The 17,443-nt window shown below is 38.3% G+C and overlaps 1 protein-coding gene across 35 annotated transcripts in view; it reads left to right on the forward strand.

Annotated features, from left to right (window-relative positions):
* GPHN (gephyrin) overlaps positions 1–17,443 on the forward strand; it is a 231,080-nt gene that overhangs the window by 149,568 nt on the left and 64,069 nt on the right. For 23 of the 35 annotated variants that reach the window (XM_083456678.1, XM_083456686.1, XM_083456707.1 and 20 more), the window contains 2 exons: positions 2,908–3,042; positions 15,586–15,642. In XM_083456678.1, the coding sequence (XP_083312804.1) occupies positions 2,908–3,042; positions 15,586–15,642 (192 nt within the window). The remainder of the gene's footprint in view (positions 1–2,907; positions 3,043–15,585; positions 15,643–17,443) is intronic. The other 12 variants (XM_083456691.1, XM_083456676.1, XM_083456681.1 and 9 more) reach the window with 1 other exon arrangement.

The raw sequence follows: 17,443 nt of genomic DNA on the forward strand, positions 1-17,443 counted from the left end.
ATGGTAAAACTGAAATTTGGAATTAAAAAAAAATCAGTAATGGCCACATGTAGATATGATTTTAGCTTGAAATGTAAGTATTTCTACAAATATAAGTGGCAAAAATGGAATAATTCAACAAACTTACAAAAGTCTAATAGGGTTTTTGTAATCTTAAGGGAAATTGAGAAAACCAGCTATGTGAGTTTACCTCTCTAAGCTGCCCAATACTGTGGAGTAGCCTAGGGAAAATGTAAAAATGTCCCCTTACTCTCTGATTTTCACAAGCATCCATAAGGAACCTGTAGAAGATTTAGTCAGCTAACTCAAAATCATTGGAATATTTCCTCAGAGAAACAGAATAATGAGAGCAAAAATAGAAGAAATAAGAAGAAATCTATTTACTAAATTCAGTTTTCACTAACTTAATTTCTTTAGAATATTAACATATGAATCAGAAATCCCTGGCTAAATTGAATCTGAATACTACTGGCTTGGTTCCAGCTTTGCCTGCAGCAGAATTCCACTAACTGGGTATTCCTACAGGTGGGGGCTTTTTTTAATTATTCCTTCAGCCCACTGTGCCCCTCAAAAATATTTTCCATAAAGTGCCTTCTGGAACAGCATGGGAAGTGACACTGAGGTCTGCAGAAGGATGGAGAAATTGCCAAAAATCATGTCAATATTTCTGCATTGCAGGGGGTTGGACTAGATGACCCTAATTCCTTGGTTTATATCTTTCATCCACAATTTTTTTGCAATTCCTGTGGGGGTGCAGAGGGCAAAAAATCATCCAGAGGCAGTAGGGGATGGCAGCCCCCTCAATAGGGGGGGGGGATCAGCTCCTTGCTTAAAAATATTGAGGGGGCTGAAGCCCCTTGCACCCCTATACCCGGCGCCCCTGCCCCCCTCCTCTGCCCACCAAAATTAAGAGAGAAACTGCTATTGAAAGCAGCTTTCCCTACTTCTGAACCCCTGAATTGCACAGAAAAATAAAACACAGGCTTTCCCCACGTTTCATCAGAGCATACAGATAGAAGAAAGGCTCTTCCTAGCCTCATATTTGTGTAAGAAATATAAGCAAAGTAGAAGCAGCCCAATTAGTCTTAAGTGAAGCCATACCCCAGCCCATATACCAGCAATGTTCATTGCCTAGTATGGGAATCCCTGTTGCCCTTCTGAGTCCCTGACTGATCAGTATGGAGTCCATTGGTCACACCTGTTAGTCTGTCCTTTCTCCTCCAGGGACTCTGCTTCTTCCCATTGCTGTTTCATGGGAGAAGGATACCATTATCCTGTTCAAGTGGTGGAGGGGATGCTGTGCTTCTGAGGCTTCATACAGAGGGACTGCTTGCTGATTTCCACAAGGGCAAGACTATGGGCTTGCCTGCATCAGAGTTTAGCGTATTTGTATCTTGTTTGCATTTACATTTAATATGTGTAGTATATGTGATGTTATCCTCAAACAACATCAATCTCTATGCCTTCTCCCTGTAAATTTCAGTTTACCCTATATGGGGATAGTTTGATTTGGTGAAACTGAGCTCCCAACTGCTCCATGCAAAGTCACAGACAATTTGTTTTGATGTTTTTTGGTGGGTGGATCGATCATCACTTTCGGCAGTTCCCCTTTCCATGCTCATTGCTTCCTCAGTGCTTTCATTTCTTTTCCATCTGTGCTTGTAACTATTTCTAGTGTACTCCTGAATGGAGAAAGTTGGGTGTGTGTTTTTTCTTTTGATCCCTCAGATTTTCACAAAACTGAAAAACTGCACAAGCTAATAGTGATATATATCTATATCTATATCTATATTCTTTTGATCCCTTCTTAAATGCTAGACCATTGCAATAGTCTAGCTTGGAGGTTCTCAGAGTACAAGTAACCACAGCCAGGAGATCCCTATTTACAAATGTCTGGTGCGTCAGCCAAAGTTGGGTATAGGTGTCACCAAGTCTCTCAAAAGTGTCCAGAAGTACCTTCAAACTGCACATGTGCACCTTCAAGGGGAGTGCATCCTCATTAAGAACTGGTTATTCTGCCAGCTTCTGGATGTGGGAACCATCCACCCATAGCACTTCCTTTCTTTATGGATTGAGCTTCAGTTTTTTGCAAACATTCAGTCCTTTACTACCTCCAGATCCTGGTTAAGGACTTCTACTTCTTCTCCTGGTACTGATGGTACTAATTAGTACTAATACTAATGCTGGAAACTATATAAGTATCATTATATTAGATTCTAAAAAGTCTATTCTATTCTAAAAGGGGGTGAAGACAGGTTGTAAATATTAAATTAAAAATTAAATTAAGAAGGGATCCCAAATGCACTGTAAAGAAATGGCTCATAAATATTTTTGAAGAGTTGAAGAACCAGAAGCTTATTGTTCAAGCTCCACTCTCAAGTTCAGCATGATGCTTCTCTACCCATTAGCTCTCCTCGGGGTAACTTCTCACTCCCTCAAAATTCTTTGGGCAACATGCTACCATTTTTCTTTAATTCATATAGAAATATACTCAGAGATGACTGGTGTCAACAAAGGGGGCTTAGAGCCCTATGAGCAGGCATTTGTGTCGGAGAGGATGCGAGCCCTAACCCCAAGACTGTCTAGTGCCCCCCACCCTGATTACCAGGAGGGAGGAAAATGATAATCTGTTCCATAGGAGCCAACTCCTAGGTGTCATGGGGGCTTCGCTCCCCCCCCCATGAAAGTTTTGAGGGGGCTGGGGCTCCCTAAGTTGATGGGGAGTTGTGATTTGAATGATGTATGTGCACTGCATCATGTGATTGATTATTCAGGGTGAGGCTTACCTGGGCCCCCGCAATATTTTATTCAAGCTGGCACTATAGTCTTATTTTGAATATAAATATTTTGATATTGATCCATTTTATAATGCAGTGTGAAATTAACTAAATTTACTTTTATGCTTAGATTCCAGATTCCATCATATCTCGTGGTGTTCAGGTGCTTCCACGAGACACGGCCTCACTTAGCACTACCCCTTCAGAATCTCCTCGTGCACAGGCCACCTCTCGCCTCTCCACTGCTTCCTGCCCAACACCAAAAGTAAGTACTGTGCCTGTCCAATACTCATGGGATGTGTGATTTGTCTGGTTGATAAATGCCTTCTCCTGCTCGCATGGAAACTTACTCTGTGGAGACTGATACATGTGTGAAAGATAGTTCACTTGTACATGCATTGCTGTCCAAGCAATAGTGTGAAAGAAGAAAGAGGGTATGAAAGTTCTTAGACTAAATGGCTGCTGTTCTTTTGAACCACTGCCGTTAAGCCTGCAATTCTATGCAAAAGTTTCTTATATCTAAAAGTGCTTGTCTCTTCTCTATTGCAATACTAGTCATGAATCCCTTACAGTGTTTTATTCCTCCAGGAAAGTGCAGTTAACCCTGCCCCTGAATCAGTAGAACTAGACTAATAGTATGCTTTCTGCAAAAACATTTGTGACTTCTTGATCTGTGGCATTTCTCTGCCTCAGCATCATCTTAGCATATTTAAAACACTTTCAAGCCAAACAATGTTTATTTAACTTGGATACTTGCTGCCTCCTCTTTGGAAATTCTAAATTACATAGAAAGAAAGTTTTAATGCCAACCTTTTAGACTACTAGTCAGTATTTTAGGTATTATTTCAGACTGGTTTTACTTATGCAGGTGATCCAATATGTTTGGTATAACACTCAATGTGTGATATATTTGTAGCAAAGTTCGGCAACTAGCAAGAGCAGTAAATATATAATTTATTTTAGCAAGTGAATTCCTCATCTGTATTCAGTTGGTACATATCATATCAAAAAGCTTTCTTTCTGACTTGTTCAATATTGCAGTGTTTAATAAAGGAAATGGTAAAAAGTAATCCATCTTATCTAATTGATTGTGGTTCCCAGATTCTTAAAATGATTGCAAGTGTCTGGCAGTTAACTTTTTTTACCGAATTTATTTATTTTGTATCAGCAAGTCATAGTAACATACCCAGCCACTGACTTATCTTTGTTTCAATGTTTTGGCATTTAATACTGATTGCATGTCTATGTTAAAACAGATTAGAGGAATTGGTGGACAATATAAAATGGGTTTCCTAAAGAATCTTGTTGGAACTTTAAATTGCACTTGAATTTGTTTCTTTCATCAGCGGGGTTCAAAATAAACTGAGACATACTTTGAAATACTATTATTGGGGGTAAACTTGGAAGTTTATTAAACTTGAGTGAACAAGATAAGTAAAAACTATAGGCTCAGTTCTTGAGGTCTGTGCCTTAATTTCTCTGTGTAGAAAAACATGTTGATACAAAAGGTGCCATTTTTAGAAGCTGAGTTTAAGCAGAATTTTAATGTTTCAAATTCCTTTTGTCAATTGTTGCTGTGCAGAGATACACTGAAGTTTTTCAGCTGGAGAAGCTGGATATTCAGCCTTGAACTTTCTACATGCAGAGCATGTAGTACCAATGACCTAAGATCCCACAGTTTTTGATACCACATGGTTCCAGTTTTCCTTTCCCTCTAATTTCCCAGCAATCTCTAAATCTTTATGTCCCTTACTGCTCACCAGCCACTTCCAAAAGTTCCCAGAGCCACCTGTAACCACATGTGCATGCCCAAGCCAAATAGCAGTGCTGGATTGGACAGCTTGGAGAATTACAAGTGGCTATCTGCTATCAGATGCCCTGTGTTGACTTTTAACCTATTATGCTGGGGAAAGGGAGAGGAGATGCACAGATTGCATTTAGCCTTTGGTGCAAGAAGATCCATGACTCAAGGGTTCTGTTATTCACTGAGTTAGAGCAGTGAATACTTTATAGAACATTTTATATCTTACTATATCAGCACGGTGTGTCTGGGGGCAATGCCTTCTCTTTACCAGTACCTAATAAAAGGTGATTGAAACCTTCCAGGTTTCAATTATTTTTAGACTATTGAGAAAAAACAAACCCTTCAATGCCAACATTTGGCAAACAAGAAAAGTTTGGGATTGTAACTATTATTGTTAAATAAACTCTGAATTATCCTGCTATTGCTATTGATAGGCTAACTTACTTCCTGACATACGTTAATACTACCAAGTGAACCAATGTTGTGATGATGTACTGCTTGATTTTTGTGACAGTAGAGTGTAAGTTAGAGAAATCATGCACTTGAGAATTCCATTAAGCATTGTTTGAATGCTAGAACATTCCTTCCTTCCTGCTCATACTGAATTTGGACTGGATAGTTTAGGATTTTTTCAGGTTCTATCTTGTTAAGTGAAATTTAAATAGTGTCCACTTTATATGTCAGAGGAAAATTATTAGATTTCAAATGTCTGGAACTTTTTTACCGGTTTCATTCCTCTTTTCAGAAAAAACCTGTATAGTAAAATTTAATCAGGAGTGCTGGAAAACTGCTTCATGATTTCTTTACGAAATTCTATTTGGTTTATAATTTGATGCACTATGCTGTTTTCAAAATTACATCTTGGAGAGATACTTGTAACCTAATTAAAGCTGCATTCTGAGTAAATGTCAAAGTTTTAGCATAAACACACACACATATATCTATATTATATCTATATTTATCTATACACATACCCAGATTCAGAGGTGGATTTAAGGGAGTGTGCTGGGTACAGAGCCTCAGGGATGTTACAGCTATGATGTAGTACACGCACGCGCGCGCGCACACACACACACACACACACATATATATATATATATATATATATATATATATATATATATTACACACACACACACACACACGTGATATTTTATCTTTTTGGCATCCCATGATATTAAAAAAAAAAGAGAGAGAAATCCCTTGTTAATTTTGATAGGTAAATTTAATATATTTTGGGGTTTTTGTTTTTTGCTTATTGTGGTAGCTAGGTCATTAGTAGTGTATCGGCCAGCTCACTCATGCAAACAGGATGCTCCCCCCCCCCCTTTTCCCTTTTGTACAATCTATCTTGATTGTCCCTGGTACAGAAGCACATGGAGAAATGTCACTGTGACCTGAGCTCTAAATACATATAGCCAGCAGTAGAAGGCAGTAATTTTCACTATCATGTCAGGTTTTTGTCCAGCAAGTATTCTCAGAGAAATCGCTGCTTACCACTGCTGGCTGTATCTGTCTGCAGCTCTGTACATGCTGTTGTATCTCTCTTCAATTTCACACTCAAGGGTTGATTGGGAAGAATTGTATGGAGCAACGGAAAGCAGACAGCTTCCGTGTATAAACTAGCCCTGAGATCACTTTGACTTGTTAGGTTGAACTCGTTGAAATTGCATTTGCCAGACATCTTTGAAATACATCCTGATAAATATAATAACATGAAATCTAAAGTAGAATTGCTGGCAATGGTAGCCAAAAACAGGGGGGAAATTGTAGCAGGCTTTGAAGGGTTAAGCATTTCCGACAAAGTGCCTTGCTTTCCATTTCATTGCACCAGTTTTAAGTGAGTATAGCTATTCTTCAGTAAGACTGGGGAAAATAAAATGGGGAATAATGTTCATTATGACTAAGTCTCTTTCTTTACTGTTAAATATTTGTACTATGGCTTACTTATCTAGCCAAAGGCTATATCTAATTCTTATTTCAGAGAGCATGATGGGGAATTTAATTTGCTGAAGATTAAATTTCTCATCCTGCTGCTATCCTAATTTTAGATATAAAATGAGGAGCGGAGTTTGAAAATGATAATCACTAACTAGGTCAAAGATTTTAGTCTTTGTAAAAAATATATCCTTTGTTATTCACACATCTCTTGTCAATTGCTCCTCCCCCTACACCAGGCAATGTGACCTCTGTGCAAAAAACTGGACAGGTTACTGAGAAGCAATCTGCTAAAAAATGGTGCAGAGACTTTGTGCTTTCTAATCCAATTTCTTGTTAACTAAACTATTTTGGTCAAACCATTTTATCTTTTCTCATGATGAACTATTGAAAAATTAAGATATTTGGTAAATATAATAAATAGTGGTCTTGTAAAATAACCCAAAGATACAGAGAATTCTTGCTAAAAAGGAAAATACATCAATTGGCAGACGACGGCTGAACATTTAGACATTAACGTGTTTTAAGGGGCAATAGGCATGACCATAAAAAGTGCAGACTGACAGAAAAAAACATATTCTGTCATAAAAAACATGAAAAAAAAGACAAGAGCCTTAAATAGGAGCTGGCGCTGTGCCACAGTCGCTAGTTCTGCTTTCCATGAAATTCTCTGAATATGAAGGGACCCAACTCGTCTTAGCAGCTATTGACTCCAGTGGAGCAGAAGAGGCAATGGCTCTACTGAAGCTTCTGAACTGCTGTTCAAGGAGGGCAATACAACCTCCTCAGGCCCAGGAGGTACTGGCACAATGGGCTCCTCTTGTACAAGTGCTTCTGGTTTAGTATGTACATCCAGGGCCACTGGCCCTGAGGGCAATTCCAACTCCAAATCCTCAGCCTCATCCCCTGAAGAATAATCTGACCCTAGGATTACAACGCTGTTTATGGAAGCAAAAACCCAGTTAAAAAATAAAAGGCAAAAGCTTTTTGTTTTGTTTTTTACATATACAGTAAGGTAAAGGTAAAGGGACCCCTGACCATTAGGTCCAGTCGTGGCCAGCTCTGGGGTTGCGGCGCTCATCTCGCTTTATTGGCCGAGGGAGCTAGCGTTCAGCTCCAGGTCATGTGGCCAGCATGACTAAGCCGCTTCTGGCGAACCAGAGCAGCGCACGGAAATGCCATTTACCTTCCCACCAGAGCGGTACCTATTTATCTACTTGCACTTTGACGTGCTTTCGAAATGCTAGGTTGGCAGGAGCTGGGACCGAGCAACAGGAGCTCACCCCGTCGCAGGGATTCAAACCGCCGACCTTCTGATCGGCAAGTCCTAAGCTCTGTGGTTTAACCCACAGCGCCACCCGCGCCTAATACATATACAGTAGTTTTGCCCAAAATTTCATTTCAACTTAGAGGAACTCGCTAGAGACATTTCTGCTAGTCTCCCGTTCTCTGGGCAGTCAGCTCTCTCCACTGTTCAGTCATGCCTGATCCAGACTATTGCTTTGGCCAGGAGGTTTCTCCCATTCATCTCCAGGCAGAGGAGCCGAGTTTTAAAAATGTATTTTCTTAGTAGCCCTAGCAGTTTTACAGGTTCCAGCCTCCTCCTGTTGTCATGATGGCAGTCCCACCAATCAGAACACAAAAATTAGCGTACAGCCATAGCACAACATTAGTAGGTCTGCCTCAGAGTAGATTTAGTAGACCTATCAGAGCATGCTCAGAGCTAGGGGCGGTTGTGCTTTTTAAGGACATCCCTCCTAGCATATTTTGGTAATCAGGGAGTGTTTGCTACTTTGTTCTTTCCCTTTGGTATTAGTTTTGTGACGCTAAACTATATAAACCCATGTCCTTTACTTTGTAATAACAATGTTTTTACTTCATATTAAGTAGCAGGCATTTTTAAGGCTCCAAAGGTATTTTTTTACAACTCTCCTTTCTTTTGCACTTACCTTGAACCAGTAGGGATTGACTAAAGCTGACTGATAGAACATTTTTTGCCCCTTTTTCATTACTTATTTTGATTCTACGTTGTCTATCTAGACTAGTATTTTTCTTCCAATCACCCATTTTGGATATCTGAGATTCATCTCTCCGTATCTAAACATTATGACTTGGTTCCTATGTTCTCATTAGCAGATCTCCACTTGGTATGTTGCTGTTAGGAGGAAGGGAGATTTTGCCAATTCCCCCGTAGCCCCTTAAGGTTCTGCTCTAGTGTTGGGGATGCTCCAGATCAGTATGGGAGGGGGGGGCAGCAGGAGGAAGAGGTAACCAATGAAAATCACCTCCCCAGTCCCCACCATCACTGAGAGCAAGAGGGAGCCTCATCTGGGTCACATTCCTTCCATTAATGGGAGGTGCTCTTCTGTTTTGTAAACTTAATGATTATATTATATGGACAAAATCTTTTTTGTCCATATAATATAATCATTAAGTTTACAAAAATGGATATATATCATCTTACTTATCTTGTGGAGTTGTTACTACTCTTCTTTATTTATTTTTCATCCCTGACCATTAGCCATGCCAACTGGAACTGATGGGAGTATAAGGCCATAGGCATCAGGAAGCACCACACTGGCTACCCCTACATTCTCTTCAAGTCATAAATCCATGTGTGCATCATGTTATTGACCTACCCTACCATTAGGTAACTGAGATTTAAAAGGGATTACATGCATTAAACAGGCTGACCTCTACGTGGGTCACCACTGTGAGATGACTACAAATGACCGTGTTAAAATGGAGAAAAAGTGTTGCTTCAACATTGGGCCATCCAGCAGTCAGATTAAAAAAATCCATGCTGTTATATTTTGCACATACTGCTCTACAAATGATTTTAACTCTGCAATACTCTGCAGGCACATCTTACTCAATAATCTCACAGTCTAACTAAATAAATATAGACTTTTATTAGGTCTATGTGTCCCTTTTTTGAGATCCAGGATCTGACCATGCTTACCTTTTATTATTTTTTTATTATTATTATTCATTAAATTTCTATACCATGCTACATTCATAGATGTATGCTTTCATAACCTCTATGATTGACTGCTGCAATGTGCTTTACGTGGGGCTGTCCTTGAAGACAATTCTGGCGTTATGGCTTGCACAAAATGCTGCAGATTGCTTTTTGATAGATTTTGGGAGGCAAAAGCATCCAACCAGGTCGGTGGCAGCTGCACTGACTGCCTGTGAGCTTCCACACATAATTGTATGATGCTAAAGTGTAGCTTTCTTAAGATTTTCACACACTGGAAATAATGTACTTAAAAGAGTGTCTTGCCTGTTCTGAGCCTCCATTCTGGGTACAGTAAATCAGGCCCTGTAAATCAGGCTCTTCACTATATGAGGTTGAAACCTTTGTTGAGGTTAACTCAGAGCCTGAAGCCTGCAAATATTACTGGGGTCCTTGAAAATTCTCTTCAGACCTGTACTGGTATTCAGGAGGCATACAATGGAGGTAGAACATAGCTGTCATGACTAGATATTATTATAGTAGTATTATCCTCCATAAATTAGTCTAAAATAATCCATATTGGTGGCCACCGCTACGTCTTGTGGAAGGAATTTCTTTCTTTTTTCTGTCCTGAATCTTCCAAATTCTGCTTCATTGGATGGCCCCAGGTTCTAGTATTTTGAGAGAGAAATTTAACCCAAACTACTCTCTACAGCTTGCACAAAACAGAACACTTATTTATTTTGGAAGGCATTTACAGACAGTTTTGGATTTATTTGATTGCTGCTAAGTTTTATTGAGCTTTTTGGACTTTGCGTTGTATGCTTAATTATTGTTCTTGTGTTTGTTATATATTAACTGATTTGAGTGTTGGGAAATATGTATATGAATATTTTAAAGAATTTCTAATAGAATTTTGTTTTAAAGGTAAGAGATTTCCATAGGTATAATATGGAAAGCCTAATGTTTTATATACATGAATAATGTTATATTTCATTTTATATTAAGGGATAATAAATAGAAATTGGGTATTTTATAGGTTATTTTAGACCTTTGATCTAGAAGCACAAAACCAACTAAGTAATATTTTAACATACATACTTCTTTGAATCTTTTTTCTGACAAATAAATTGTTTTCTATTTTAAATTGAATAGATAGAAAGTGTGAGTTGTGTTTCACATTCCCTAAAGATGTTTTCAATTATTGTACTGCATTCCTGTTTTATATCTGAGAACTTGAACAGGTGTCCAAAGTGTGCACAAATTTGATGGGAAAGGCTGGCAGTAGAGATGTATACTTGATTATGACTGCCTAGCCATATGATTAAAAATGGTTGATAATCTATAATATGAAATCACCTGATGTGATATTGATTTCAATAGGATTTAAGTGTCATTTACTTAATTTTGATAAGGGCTCATGGAATGGGTGCAGACTTAGTTATGCTTGGAGCAGTAGTGACCAGGGAGGCTGACACTTACCGAGAGGGTGTGGTGAATGATGGCAGAGGCAGTCTGATATTCCTGCTGCCACATGCTGAACCGGCCAAGCTCCTCCCCTCTCCCTCTCAGTAAGCTCCAGCAGCCCACTGTGTCAGTAAGCCATGCTATTGACTGCTGCTGGCTTAGAATGGGCACACTTAAGTCATTGAGACTTAATGAAGTCTGACTGTATCAGAATTATGAGAATGCATATTGTCCCTTTAGTTTTCAGAAGTCTGCCTTTAACTTCTGCATACCTGTGTCTCCTTTCAGAAAAGTTTTCTTTTCAGTGTAATTATTTTTTTATGAAAACTGAACTATAACACAATTTTTATGTCTTGGAATGGAGATAGTAAACCCTTCAAGAGTCCCTATTTTCCAGGGACATCCCTGATTTAGAGAAGCTGTCCCGGTTTCTGATTTAATCCTGGAATGTCCCACTTTTCCTTAGGATGTCCCTATTTCATTGGAGAAATGTTAGAGGGTATGGAGTTATCCGCCCCCCGAGCATGCTGAAGGCAATCCTGTATAGGGAAGGTATTTTATGTTTAATGTTTTATTATGTTTTTATATATGTTGGAAGCTGCCTAGAGTGGCTGGGGCAACCCAGTAAGATTTGTGGGTTATAAATAGTAAAATTATCATTATGGAATGGGATGTCCCTATTTTCATTGGAGAAATGTTGGAGGGTATGAGGTAGTAGAAATGCATGGGTGGCGTAACAAAACATTAAATTTCTTAATGGTTAAAATATACTTATAATTTATGACATAGCATAACAGTGTTTGCTCTCTTTGAGAAAGATCAGTTTCTAACTTAATAAACCAGAGATTCTATACTAAATTTTTTTTCTAGAATTATTTTCCAAGTGGTTACTTCCATTAAAATTACTTCTTGACAGTTTTTAAAGCTTGGCCATATGTTTGAGGCTTTCTTATCCATTGCTAGCATTCATGTACTAGCAGTTTTATTTAGATTCATGGCTTTCCTTACCCCATGGTATCAATATTAATATAACTCAATATTTATATGTTTGTATAGGTTGATCATTCTCTGACCACAAAACTCATCTACATACTTCATCTAGTTTAGATACAGATGAATACACTCTAACCCCCATCCTGGAGCTATGCTATGTACAAATTGCCTGCCACAAACAGCTCCAAAACCATTGGCACTAAAAGAACTATAACAAATAGCTACCCTGAGTCATCATTTAGAATACCTTCAACAGTCTCTCTTTCTCTGAACCTTCTTGTTTGTTTTGGACTTCACATAACAAAAAAAACAAAACTTCACAGGCCATAGCCTTCGTTTTTCGAAAGGATTTTTTTTTTTTTTTTTTTGGTGGGGGGAGCGTTTTACAGAAGGAGTTATTGAATAAAAAACTACTCCTTCAGGAAGAGTATTTTCTACTCCATTCCAGACCTCATATGCCTCAATAGATTCATACAACGTTTTGCAAAAGTGTGATAAATATCCACAAAGTTTTGGTTGCTCATTTTTTTGAGAGATGATAAAGGAGTGTTTAGCTCAAAATTTTGAGCACCTGAGATATGTTTCTAATTCATTGTTATTAACTACCACTGTATGCAGGGTGCTTCTTCATTTTTCTATAGTCCTAAATTTCTTCATGAAATGTTTGGGCTTACAGGTACAGCCCTGAGTTAGCAAAAAACCTGTGAAAACTTTTACTTCCAAATGCTTGTGATGCTTCGGGCTGCTCTCAGAAATATATTCTGCTGCATATTCACCATCAGTTGCCTATTTGTATTTCTTGGGCTGTGCAAACTGACTCCTAAGACATCTGTAGAATAAAATACACATTCTCACAGACATGCTTGCTTTCCGTTCACCTCAGAGCTGCTTATGAAACAATAGTGTGTGTCTGACGGTTTCCTTCAATCCTATTGAATCATGACTTTTCCTTACTTTTCTCTCAGTCAAATTTTCCCTGTATTAGTAGAGGATTTAAAGCAGAGATAAAACAGGGAGAAGGAGTGGAGTGTTATAAACTTTCACTGCTTGCTGTTTCTCTTCTTCAAATCCTCCTGGGAAACTGCTTTCCCTGTTGCTAGATTCTAGGAAACCAGGTTGGAGTTATCTATTCACCACCTCCCTCAGTCTGCAATACACTGTTCTGGAGCCTCTAGAGGCAGGTTGGGGCAGCTGCAGATGAGGCAGAATTCTGCGCATGCGCAAGCAGAAGAGGTATATTTTGGATCCCAGCCAAAAATGTCCCTGTGCCTCAGCGCTGGAAGCCCTGTGCCCTATATTTGTTCTTGATTGTGCAATACAGTGAAACATCATAACAGTTTCAAAAATTGCTATCTAGCAGTAACAAGTTTAAAATCATTTGAAAGAAGATAAAATAGTAGAAAAACATGCTTGAACACATTATTGTGTTCAAAAAAATAATAATACTTGACTTGCTGTACATTCCCTTTTTGTTAATAATTCAGCTCCTATTGGAGGAATTGTTCCCATTATATAATATAAGAGAAATTGATTAGTTAGGTACTTTTAGGAATGCAATCTTTAGACTTTTTTTCAATATTTTGAATTGATGTTGATGTCTGTATCTTCTGTAATGTTGAACCTCCAGTGCAATTGTCTGTATTTTGGAGCCAATATAAAAACTCCTTTACTTCATTTACCCCTCCCCCTTATCTCTTGTTGTATGATCTTTTTCCTCTTTCTTTGCTTTTCACTCCCCGTTGTTTATTATTCCAACCCACTGCATTTTGTTATCTGCTTTATTATGTTACCTGACTTCCATTTTTCCTGTTATATAGTTTCGCCTGTTTTATTTCTCTGACCTAGGTGCTTAGCAAACATAGTGTCTGAATTGCTTTTTGAGAAGAAAATATTGCAACAAGCCTTTTCACTTGTGGGTTTCTCATTTTCTCTTATATCTTTTCTGCTTACACTTGTATGCATTCTATGAATTTCTAATCAAAACACTTGCGCAATATGCCATTTTAATAAATGGGGAATTAAGGCACAGAAATATTAAGCCTCCAGCTCAGGGCTTTCCAAACCGTGCGTTTGCGACACATTAGTGTGTCGGCTGCAGTGTGTAGGTTTGTCGCACAAACGCTCCCCATGCTCCTCCCAGGGCTGGAAACCTCTGGCTTGCTAGTAAAACTTATTTACTGTGTCATGAAATGATGCTGTGTCGCGAAATGATAAAAAGTGTGTCACCAACATGAAAAGTTTGGAAAGGCCTGCTCTAGCTCAAGGTTAGAGTCCTTATGTCCTATTGTCCTATTGACCTGTTGGATGACCAGCGTCTGCAGCTAACTACTTGTTAGCCAGCCAAATGACAAGAGATCTGCCCAGCCTTTTACTCTGTCTGAAAATGTGCACTTTACTTTGAACCAATTGGAATCTTCCATAATGTCAAAATGAGTTACCTTTTAAGACTATCTATTATTGGATGACATCAAATAGCGTCAGCTCATTTTTGCAACGGAATTCTGCTTTTGCAACAGAATTCCTTCCCAACCCCCTGTGTATTCCATAAGTCTGCTCCAGAATGTTGAGGAACTTTCTGGAGCAGGGTGGGTGGGGCCTGCAGGAAAGAGGCAAGGAGAGGAAGTTCAGAGGAGCTTCTTTGGGGGGCCTTTGGTGGTGAGGAGGGGAGATAGAAGTCCTGTTGCATCTAGTAGGGCAGCATGGGATATTATGTATTCCTAGTATTGCCTATTTGTTATCCAGTCCATTCTAGTCGGAAGCTTTTCCATTATTTACATAAATTTAAATGTTTCATCTGAATCACATACAAAACTTTGGACTTGATATTATTTAGTAAGCTTATTTACCATTTTTATAAAAATATAAATGATAAAAATGAAGATTCTTTAGTGTATAACTTTTTTCTGCTTACTTTTAAATTTTCTTCCTAGCAATATGAAAGCTTGATAAGCAGTAGCTACAGAACTGTTTCTTCATTCCTCTGCACAATACAGAATTACCGTAACATAAGCAAGGAAAACAACAAGGAGGCTCGTATTGAAAGCAAAACTAAGACGTGTCTTGGCTATTGTTAAGTTGCTGTTGGTATGGCATTAAAATTTTCTGGCTGGGCAGCAAAATTATTTAATTGGGAACTAAGGACTGTGTCTAATATCCTAATTTCTTTTAACATGGGGCAGCTGTATATAATTCTGCCAGTTATCACTAATATTTCGCAGGGCTGAAAGCTTTGCAATACTCATGTCTCTAATTTGTGTGCTTGACACTCTTCAACCATCGCACATAGCACAAGTTCACTGACCTGGCTTAAAGACAAAGACATTTGTCCTATCTTTGTGTCAGTACTTCATTCGTCATGAACCAAATCCAGGATTTCAAATATATTACGGTTTATGTATTTTTTAAAATATTAGTAACAACTATAGCATGCACACTTTCAGTACTGAATCCGTAATTAAAGAGAAGAATTCAGCAAACGAGTCATAATGTGATCCAGAAATAAGAGTCTGTGTCCTTGTTCCCTAGAAGTGTGTCAGAAAGTCAAATTGATGTCTTGCATGCACTGCTAACTGACTGTGTGGAAATTTTTTTAAGTTCACTTTTTTCTTTATTCTTCTGTCTTTTTTATCCATCTTCCCCCATTGTAGCAAATTAGACGCCCGGATGAAAGCAAAGGAGTTGCTAGTAGAGTTGGATCCCTCAAAGTAAATATGTTTCTAACTTTTATTTTGCAAGTTTTCTTCTATAGCCTACACTTTTATTTTGGAGGGAGCGGGGAGGGGAGGCAGAGGGTGGGGCTATTATCTTTCTCACCATTTCATTGTTTTTATTTCAGTGTTTTTATCACTGTTGGATCACATTTTGTTTGTTTCTGTGCTACCCAAGAGCCACCATAACGCAGTTAGCTGAAGGCAAGTTGCCAAGTGCCTAGCTCTGGATGTTACTACGTATCGGGGGGGCGGGGGACTAGCCGAAGTTTCCTTAAGGAGCCTACCATTTGTGAATAATTAACACTTCTCTGATAGATGGCAAGAATAAAATTATGTTCATGCTACATTTATATAAAAACAATGACACGTTCTTCTCTCTTAAACCACTTAGTGGCACTAAAATGCCTTAGTTTCATTTATTTAAATAGGATAAGGTTGCTTAGATTCAAGTTTTGTCGTTTAAGTGATTTGTGGATGAAGTCAGATTAAAACATGCAGTTTTCCTGTTTCAGATGTAAGATTGTTGATTGACTTCTCAGTTTTTACTTTGTACTTTTAAAATACTCATTTTGTAATCAAATTAGCTGAATTTGTTGTGTGTGTATATGCTTAAGAAGAGTGGAAATGGGAAATATGGGGAGAGAGATCTTGTGAGACATTTCTGAATAACAAGGCTGTTAAAATTACTGCAGTGCTAGGCCCCTTTACTGCCTTCTTTGTTCATTTTAAAGAATTACACAATGTCTGGTGAGCTGGATCCATGCTAAATTAGTTGCCTTTTGATTTCCAGTGAAATCAAAAAGACTTAAATTAAGGCTAACTTTCCCCATTCGTTTTAATGGGAACTAAGTGCAACTAATTAAGTCAAAACTGTAGCAAAATCAGTCAGCTTCCTAAACCAGTTTCCATCTATAGTTTATCACATTGAGTTCCAAGATTATTATTTAATCTGCCCTTGCCCATACAGTCTTCTGAGAGATGCTGTTATGTTATTTAAAAAACACATCTAAAAATCCAGTTTATCAACATGTTTTGAACCCATGGCATGGCATAGGTTACCTTGTTAATATTTAGCAATAATTGTGGCCTCTCGTTTTTAATCCTTGCACTATTTCACTTCTCACGTCTCACTTCAGTTGTTTTTTTTATTTTTTTGCACCACATGAAGCACTAATTTTCTTTCTTTTTTCTGCACACTCCTTGCCAATCCTGCCTTCTCAATTTTTTTCAAAAATATATTTTGTGTTTGTGTGTGTGTGCGTGTGTATCACCTTTATTCCAGGACAAGCCATCCTCTCTTTTCTCTTAATACCGCTCTATACAGCTGCTCCGTGTGAAAGTGTTGTTGCACTGAGCATAAACAGGGGGAAGGGAAAAGTGTAATTATGCACCTATTTCCCATATTCAATTCCATACAATTGATTTCATAATGGAAAAAAAGAAAAAAGTTGCTATTACGCTTATGCCAATGATGCCGAAAGGCAACTACAACATTCCTCACTGTCTTTCTGTGAGGCTGAGTTCCCCCCCCCCCCTTTTAATTTATGGTTGTGGTGCAGGCGAAGATATACTTTGCATTGTTGGATACTTTTGCTGCAGTGGACAGAACAAGTTTCAGTCCACGTTTAATGGAAAATAAAAATAGCCATTGAAAATATATGTACATAATTAACTGTGAATCCAGCTTTCAAATTGTATTCCAAGAAAAAAGATCTATCCTTACCGCAAACTTGTATGCAAGATTTGTAAGTTTATACTTGAATAAATGCAGCACTTTGGGTTTTGAATTGAGTGG

The sequence above is a fragment of the Podarcis tiliguerta genome (assembly GCF_965153285.1).
Source record: "Podarcis tiliguerta genome assembly, chromosome: 1".
Taxonomy (NCBI): Eukaryota; Metazoa; Chordata; class Lepidosauria; order Squamata; family Lacertidae; genus Podarcis; species Podarcis tiliguerta.